Here is a 9,545-nt window from a genome sequence, read left to right as displayed (position 1 = left end):
TTCTCCCTCTCCCTGCCTCTCTGAAATCAATTAAAAAACACACTATATTTTTAAAAATTTTTGTTGTTTCACTTATTTATGCATTTATTTATTCATTCAATCCTCACTGAACACACCACCTTGGCATATCTGGATGATGCTATAATCAACTGAGCTTCCCAACCAGGGCAAGGATATAATTCTTGACAAATTCATAGAACCCTTATAAACGGAGGCCTTATATTTTATCAAGAACTCTCCACTTCAACCATCTTCATTATTTCCTGTAAGCAAACCATCCCCAAGCTGCATGTGGGCTGTGTACACGCACAAGTAGGCATAGACATAGGTGGTTTTGTGGTCTCTCTCTCTCTCTCTTATACACACACACACACACTGTGGGATAGGTTTGGGGAAGAGGAGTCATTTTTTGCCCTGAAAACGAAATTAAAGACTTTCCCAGAACATTTTTTAAGTGCACTCCAGAACTCCAAATGAAAGACTTAAATGTTGGGGTTTCCCCAGAGACCCCCAAACTTCCTGGAATTTAAATTTTTTTTAAAAAAAGAAAAACAGGCAAAACCCTTCATCTCTCCATCCATTAACTCTAATACACTCTGAAAAGGCAAGTCAACTAGGAAGTGTAGCACCAACATTAACACAGAAAACGCCTGCCATGAGGAAGGAGAACAAGGGGCCACCTCATGCCGTGGCCAGCCGAGCCACTCAAACATTTCGTCAGCAGGACGGCAGCCAGCCTTCCCAGCTCTTTTATAAAGCTGGCCCCTGGCACTCCAGAGCAAGATGTAGCTGTGCAGTCTGCTTGTCCCTTAGCTACTTCAGAGGAGCTGGCAAAGTGGCCACCAGACCTGCCCGGGAGCCATGGCAAAGAGTGGACTTGTAATTTATGTCCTGGTTATCACCTTACTCCTGGACCAGACCACCGGCCACCCGTCCAAATTCAAAGCCAGGAAGCACAGCAAACGCCGCGTGAAAGGTAAAATACTGGGCTTGCTCAGGGTGGGGAGGGGCTGGACAATATTTATTTCCAAATCCCTCCAGGAGACTGTCCCTGGAGAATGGCATTTCATGGGACTGAATGACCTTTTAATTCTCTGGAGAGTTTGATAATTATAGGAGTCATGTAATAAGGGTTTTGTTTGTTTCTTTGTTTGTTTGTTTTTTACAGTGATAAAAAAATTCCTATGATATAAAAAGAAATTCTATATTGTATATCCTTTGTCAAGTGGGTTAGAGATACAAAATGTTCTTTAGAGGGAGTCACCGGGATATGTGGACATCTGGTATTATGAATGAGGAATCAAGAAGAACATATTGATTATAGAGTACACTGTTTCACTCGTAGAGATTGTGTGACATTATTCAAAGGTAACTGTGAAATAATTAAGACCTTATTAAATGTGTAGAAGATAGAGCTATTGGTAATTGTGACTTTTGTTTTGTCACTGGTTACTGTGTAGATACATTTTCATATTTTGCTATAGAAGGACAGTCTATACTATATATTTAAGCTTTTTCCTGTCATAGAGAAATTGAACCTCTCTTTGATTTAAACATATTTTAACTAGCAAAGTCATATAGTGTTTGAAGACATTTTAATGGAAAACTAAATCTAAAAGCAATCTCAAATTTTAGGTGGATTGAATTAGGTTGTGAGATAAAAAGTAAATGCTACAAAGAACAAAAATGATGATAATTTATTTATAACATACTGAAACAAAAGCAAAAGGGAAAACACGGATAATGTTTTATCTCATCCTCTGAGTAATTTTCATATCAGGATATTTTAAGGTAAATATTATGATACTATTTCCTTATCAGTTGAACTTCGTTATTAACAACACACACACACACACACACACACACACACACACACACACACCAACAAGGTTGGTTTTGATGTGACACAACACAGATGACTGGTGGGCAGAAAGGGGGCTTATGTTGTGTTGTGTTTTGATTATTATAAAGTGCACTTTTCTAGGGGAATTTATTTATACAACTTAACTTTGATGCAACATTTCTTAAATGGAATCTTTTTTTCCTTATAAAATATTATATTGCCCTGGTACCTTATTTAATGAAAGACTGAAATATTTCCCATGTGTAGGTACAGTTTATTCAGTATATTGCTGAAGATGAGGGCAGGGGAAGGAGGCAAGAGAAGGTACTGAGTGATGTGGCACATTTTTGTTGCCAGAATTTCCTCACCAGTGGGAGGGAGTGCAAAGTGGTCACCACCCAATAGGGATGTGAGAAGGGGTGTGAGTCTGTGAGAGACGGAGAGAGAGAGAGAGAGATGGGAGTGTGTGTGTGTGCGTGTGTGGTTTTTCTGGAGTAACTGCAGTTCAGGTCATAGAGAGCTCCTTCTTCAATCCCCACAAACACACGAACACACACTTTTTTTTTTTTTTTTTTTTTTTTTTTTTTTACTGACTGAGTACACATCTTAAATATCATCCTCTGAAAGCAGTTCTTGCTAATTTTGCCATCAGGTCCCAATAAGCAGATGCTACAGTAGGTGAAGTAGTAAGTCTAGGCTTGCAGAATAGCTTGCTCCCCAACCTCTCACACCCTTAAACTATTTTAAGTACCTGTAAATAACACTTTATGAAATCAAAGTGAAAGCTATTTCTCTCTCCCAATCCTCTCCACAGAATTAGCCACTATTAACTGTTGCGAGGTAATATTCCCAGTTTTTTGAATGCACAATTAAAAATTGATATTTTTAACAAAATAAGAATTGGCTATGCAAAGTGTCTGGCAGACAAACTTATTAATTTCATCTATTAACACTCAGATAAATAGCTTACCTCAGTCATTTTAACAGCCACATAACATCATTCTGTGTAGAAGGGTCATGATTTATTTACTGTTCTCTTGGTGAGCTTTTGTGTTGTTTTCAATCCATCTCTGATTCAGTGCCTCAGTAAACTGCTTTGTACACACATAAAGATACTTGCTGACTTGTGATGGAGAAACGTTCTGATAAACCCATCATAAATTAAAAATATCACCTGGCCAGTGTTGCTCAATGGTTGAGCATCAACCTATGAACCAGGTGGTCACAGGGTGATTCCTGGTCAGGGCACATAACTGGGTTGTGGGCTCAATCCCCAGTAGGTGTGTACAGGAGGCAGCAGATCAGTGATTGTCTCTCACCGTTGACGTATCTATCTCTCCCTCTCCCTCTTTGAAATCAATTTAAAAAAATGTATTTTTTATAAAAAATAAAATACTGTAAGTTGAAAATGCATTTACTACACCCAGTCTACCAAATATTGTAACTTAAACGACCTTAAATGTGCTCAGAACACATTTTAAAAAAAGACAAAAACAAAAAAACACCTCGCTGGCAGCACAGTATTATACTCTAAAATATCTGGCTCTTCCCAGCATCACAAGAGACAATGGTAGCACATAAGGCTCGCCCAGGAAAATATCAAAATTTAAAATTTGAAGTACAGTTTCTACTGAAAGCATATGGTTTTCACATCATTGTAAAATAAAAATCATAAATTAAAACATCTTATCAGGGACTGTCTGTAAGTATATTGATCCCTATGAAAGGATGTTAGGGTACATTTCTAGAAGCAAAATTTCAGGCTAATCACACTTTCCAATTGGCTCCCAAAATGACAGCATCAATCTATGATCCTGTCTTCAGTGTATATGATTGTCCCTTCTCCACATACCTTGACAGTCCAACATCACACCATCAGTTTAAGTCCTGCCAACCTAACCAAAAGAACAAAACCTTTTAAATTTTGCATTTATTAGACTGTTAATGAAGCTGAGCTATTTTTCATATGTTTAGTGGTCATTTCTTCTGGGAATTATTTTTGCATCATTTCCACATTGTATCTATTTTAAAGAACACTAATAATAAAGTGAAAAGGAGTCTTTTTTAAAAACTCAAAATTGCAATTGAGTGATTTATTCAAACAAAATTTTTTTTGATACTTACTATATAGATTTCAAAAAATTATGTGCTACAGTAATGAATAAAATATAACTTTTACAGTGAAATAGTCGATCCCTGTCTTCATTGTAGACAAAACATTCATATTTGTCACAAAAAAAAGCAGAAGCCAAGCCATCTGGATAATGACTTCCATAATGATCTCCCAGGGGCCTAATATTAATTCTTACATCTTTATGTTAATTACAATGTTTACAGCTTCTCTGTAGAGGTCAGTTATTTAAAAAGAATGGAGCAGGAAGGTTAGAGGGATGGGAGATAACATGTACAGAATTGTAACTTGAAATTTTGTAACTTGAAAACAAGTCTTCAGGTCTTTACAAGCCTGGCCCCTAACAGCCAATGGTTTTGTTCTCTGAACATATTTAAACTGGGTTGAATGGGCCCATTGAGGAAATACTTAGGCTATTTCTGAGCTGAGCTAGTGGATGTTTTGAGAACTAATGAGCAGTATGAAGTGAAACAGAGCTGGGAGCCACCTCTGCGTACCGCAGAAGGCATTTTCCTAACCCAAGTGTGGAATACCTGGCTTGCAAAGCATATGTTTAAGGGGCTAGAGATCAATGTGTCTGGATTTGGGACTGATTTGAAAAACCCAGGACAGAGAATAGATTCTCTATATGGCATCTCCACAAGGAGGCATCTGAGGACAGTCCCTGTCAAGCTTTGAGCATCTTCTCTGACCGAGACCACATGCTAGGGACCAAGCAGGTGAAGGCAATCACTGTGCAGAAGTAAATGGGAGGGATGAGAAGAAAGGGAGTTAGTGAGTATCAAATCCCAACTCTGTACCTTACCAGCTGGGTAATCTTATGCAGGTCAATTCAACTGTCTATGCCTCTATTTCTTGGGCATAGTAATGGTGTCTATCTCACAGGTATATTGAAATAACGAAGCTCTTAGCACATAAGGTATGGTGGCTTTTAATACTTTTTAGTTTAGTATGATTTATTACAATTCTTGCCTTTGAAGAGCTCACAAGCTGTCAATCTCCAAGACAGTCCCCATCAGTCCTGAAATCTTGTTGATTCATTCAACAAACATTATGTGTACCTATTTTGTGCCAAGGAATACTCTGGATAATAAGGCAGATAAAATTAAGTAAAATAATTATAGATTGGAAAAAGTGCTTTGAAGAAAAATAAAGGTTCAAAGAAAAAGATTAGCCAGAGGGATGCTAAAATAGAGAGGATAATTAGAAAAGTTTTCTCAGAAGAAGAAATGTTTACACTCAATAAAAAGATGAGTAAAAGTTTCCAGGCATAAGGAACCCAAAGGAAAGGATCCCAGGATGAGATAGCCTGCTGTAGGATGCATCTGAGAGCCAAGGAATCTGAAGACTGGTGAAGTAAGGGTCGCATGGGAAGGGGCTAGGCTAGAGAGATAGATGGGAGCCCTATTGCACAGAGGAAACTTCTAGTATTATTGGTATTATTATTATCTCCACCAAAACCTATGAATATTCCTGGCCAACTTATTTTCATGCTTTATTTTTCATGTACACTGAGTGCAATTTCATCAAAACCACCCATGCCTTAGGTTTTGGATTTCAAAGCTTTAGTTTATTTTGTTTTATTTTCATATTATTTTAATCATATGCTTTTTTTATTTCTCCCTTACCATCCCACCCTAAAATATTCCAGAAAAGGATGGAGACCTAAAGACTCAAGTTGAAAAGCTCTGGAGAGAAGTCAATGCCCTGAAGGAAATACAGGCTCTGCAGACAGGTAAGACCCCATCTCATCGATGCCTGTCTCAAAGGAGATAGGGGGAAAATTGTGATTTCCCAGCAATTCAAACCATACCTGGAGAGCATGTCAAGGTCTTGGTGACATATTTTTAAAAGAGACATTGACAAGCCAAATGTGTTTTGGAGAAAGGATCCAAAAGCTGAGGAGATGACTGTTTCGGGAAATCAGTTTGATTTTCCACTACCTTCTTTTATATATGGGTGGTATAGAAATAAAAATAGGCATTTCAATAAAAGATTTTAAAAGTCTGTTCATAAGTATTATCTTATAATCAATGAAACAGAAGTGAAGTGAGTATTAACTACCTTAAGTAATTAGTATTCATTGGCTGTTTACTAAGTGCTCATTGGGAGATCTGCTGAGATTCAATTAAACTAATGGCCACAGGACTCAGGCCATGTACATCAAATGCAAATGGAAGGACGTTGGTTAGAACCACAGTTTGCCAATAGGGGGCAACATTTGGTGTTCCTTACTTTCTGGAGCAGAGCTCCAGGGGTGAGGAAATGAGAGTCACAGGGTGGTTTAGGAACAGCCTGGGCTTGCAAAGCACATACCCACAGAGAACAATACTCACATAGTAACTCAAAATAGAGCTTTGAGGGTCCCACAAGAGACCTGCACAATTTTAAGAGTAACAGCCTTCAGAGAAGACTGAAGTTATAGCTTTCAATCAAGTGCTTATTACTTCCAGACCACCTATGTTACCAATTCAAGGTCATTTTTTACCCTAAGCAATGTTGCCTAGCAACACTGGTGATATATCCCCATTATCAGGTTTCCAGGGAAACAGAATTAGAAAGTTAAAAGAAAGTCAAATATGCATGCAGAAGGAGTTTTATTAATGCTTCACCTACATTAGCACATTAAACTCTAACAATTTTTGAGATACCTGCTTTAGTGATTATTCTCATTTTACAGATGAGAAAACTGAGGCACAGAGAAAATAAATAATTTGCCCAAGCTTTACAAAGCTAGTAAATGTCAGAGCCTGATTCACCCATGCTTTTCGCCTAATCTATATTTAATGTTTGGTTTATCCTGGGCAATCTATACAATATATATAGCAGGGATGAGTTATCTGCATAAGAAAAACATTGTTTCTCTCTATACAAACTCTGGCCTTTGTTCCTGTTTTTAATAATTATGAAATATCATTCCAGTTTCAAAAGTCCCAAAGAAATTCAGCACAAAGTGGAGCTACAATAACTAACAACCATGTGTATATCAAAGCAGCATGAGGGTAAAGGCCATATTTTAAGAGAGGGACAGACCTGGGTGTGCACAGTTGTAATCTCATGCTAAGTTATATTTTTACGTGCTAAGTTGTTGCAAATCATAGCTTTTTCTAAGCCTTAATATCATATATGTACAACTGGGAGTAATAAAATCCTACTTCATGGGACTGTTGTGATTATTATATGAGTAAAGTGCTTGGAAAAGATCAAAATTTATCTTTTTGTTAAGTGTATATACAATGTCCAACACATGCAAAATCATCAGCAAATAAATGTTAATTCAGCATTACCATCACATATCATTCATTCCACAAACATATACTGGTACTTGCCAGGTCTGGTTCTGGATGTCTTAAACTCAACAAGCATTTTAATATATCAAATCTCACATCTTTACAGTCTGTCTCCGGGGCACAAAATTTCACAAGAAATGCTACCTTGCTTCAGAAGGCTCGAAGCACTTCCACGAAGCCAATGAAGACTGTATTTCCAAGGGAGGGACCCTGGTAATTCCCAGAAGCTCAGATGAAATCAATGCCCTTCGAGACTATGGTAAAAGGAGCCTGCCAGGTGTCAATGACTTTTGGCTAGGCATCAATGACCTGGTCACGGAAGGCAAGTTCGTTGATGTCAATGGAATTGGCATCTCCTTCCTCAACTGGGATCGAGCACAGCCTAATGGTGGCAAGCGGGAAAACTGTGCCCTGTTCTCTCAGTCAGCTCAGGGCAAATGGAGTGATGAGGTTTGTCGGAGCAGCAAGAGGTACATATGTGAGTTTATCATCCCTTAATAGATCCTTCTCAAATGCATCTTCCAAGCATGATTTATAGGCCAAAGGTTCTTAAGAATAAGTTAAATTGTCCATAGGAATAAAAGAATTGGCCAATTTTGCTACCATGTTTCATTGTGATTTTTCACTCCATGGGACATGAGGGATCAGAAAATAATGATCCAGCAATGTACAAACTGTTGAAGTGGCTTCTGCAAAATGGGCTTCAAATCCTTCTTTCTTTCCTAGTCCCTCTCACTTGTATAGACGAGGTCTGTATTAAAAATAAGGAAACTTTGTAACAATATGAACAATAAAGATTGATTTAAAAAAAAATACAATAGCCAGAAAAGCAAGCTTCTTTTGAAAGATTAGTATGTATTTTGTTAACGAGAATTCTCTAAATCAGAGATTCTAAGTGCTATATAATCCGAAAACTTTTCAGTCTAATACTCAATTTGTTCCAATTTTTGGCCTTAGTGCCTTGTTAGCCCATTCCCTCTTCTTGGAGTTGCTACAATGCCTGGTAGAACTTGTATCTTGTCTACCAAATCAGAACATGAATGTCTCAGATTCTCATTAATTTTTTTCTTCAGGACCCCTTCCCCATACACTTTTTCTTTTTAATTCCCAATCAAGATCTGCAAGGAAATGATAAGGCAGCATATTTGGTCATTTTCCCCTTCCAGCATTACATTACCACTTCCAATTTGAATGGCTAACCTTAAGGCAGAACAAGAGCAGCAGACTATGAAAAGATGGAAAAAGAAAAAATGTCTGATTTTTCATTGCTTTAGCATCCTATTGTCCTTTATGAAATTGAAGATGGATAATCTATATCTATTGGGATATATATATATATATATATATATATATTTGTTCCCTTTTTTACATACATAATATTTCAATAATCATATATTTAAGTCTATAAGGGGCAATCTATCTTTGGAAGTTAAAAGTTAGATTTAAATAAAACTATTTTGGAGTCACATCTCTGTGAAATTTTCTATTCTGCCAAATGCTATTCCTATTAAATTATTTAACTAGAGTGTGTAAAATAACTTCATTGCTTACTATGAAATTACAATGTTTAGGCTTACGGGAAATGAGCTTTTAGAAGGCAAACAATTTTAAGTATATTCTGTACTTCAAAAGCAAACAATTTTAAGTATACTCTATTCTTCAAATATCATTTTTTCTTTAAATATTGAATGTATTTTGTATTATCATTCTCTGCAAACTTTAACTACATGTGCTTGGAATAATGTTTTGGATCTTTCAATTGTACAATAAAGCCTGAATTCTGATCAATCTGGATGTATCTGGATATTGATTATAGTTATTCAAACTATGTTGGTTTTATCAAATTTGACACAGTTCAGGGGATACTCATGATTTACATAAACTAGGAAAGTATTTTACCTGACAATAAAGAGGAAATGTCTGTGGGGAAGAGGGGCACTTTAAAAAGAAAATTATACCTGCAATTGTTTTTGGTTGACCCTGGCCAACTCACTACTCTAATACAAGTTGATGACAACAATGAAAATGACACCATTATAATTAGCTAGTTGTTAATAATAGGAAAAGAGTGAAAGGGAGGCCAGACATTACAAGCATGACCACCAGGAAGTTGCAATTTCACATTCTTCAGGGAACCATCAACCCATTCCTCACAGATTATTGGGGGAAGGGTATCCACAAATGGGAGATAGATACACACCCAGTGAAGTTGGGGTGACTAGGGAAGGTGCCTGTCAGTCAAACCTAGGAACAAAGATTATTGGCCAGAATGGGTGGGGCC

General features: G+C 37.1%; 1 protein-coding gene across 1 annotated transcript; it reads left to right on the top strand.

Annotated features, from left to right (window-relative positions):
* The first annotated feature begins 753 nt into the window (after nucleotides 1-753).
* Nucleotides 754-8,023, top strand: CLEC3A (C-type lectin domain family 3 member A). The gene is made up of 3 exons (XM_036440648.1): nucleotides 754-976; nucleotides 5,626-5,709; nucleotides 7,371-8,023. The coding sequence occupies exons 1-3, from the start codon at nucleotides 862-864 to the stop codon at nucleotides 7,760-7,762; spliced, it is 591 nt and encodes a 196-aa protein (XP_036296541.1). The 5' UTR covers nucleotides 754-861; the 3' UTR covers nucleotides 7,763-8,023.
* Nucleotides 8,024-9,545: the final 1,522 nt, after the last annotated feature.

This window comes from Pipistrellus kuhlii, unplaced genomic scaffold (genome assembly GCF_014108245.1).
Source record: "Pipistrellus kuhlii isolate mPipKuh1 unplaced genomic scaffold, mPipKuh1.p scaffold_m20_p_17, whole genome shotgun sequence".
NCBI lineage: Eukaryota > Metazoa > Chordata > Mammalia > Chiroptera > Vespertilionidae > Pipistrellus > Pipistrellus kuhlii.
This window is presented reverse-complemented; position numbering and strand designations above follow the sequence as displayed.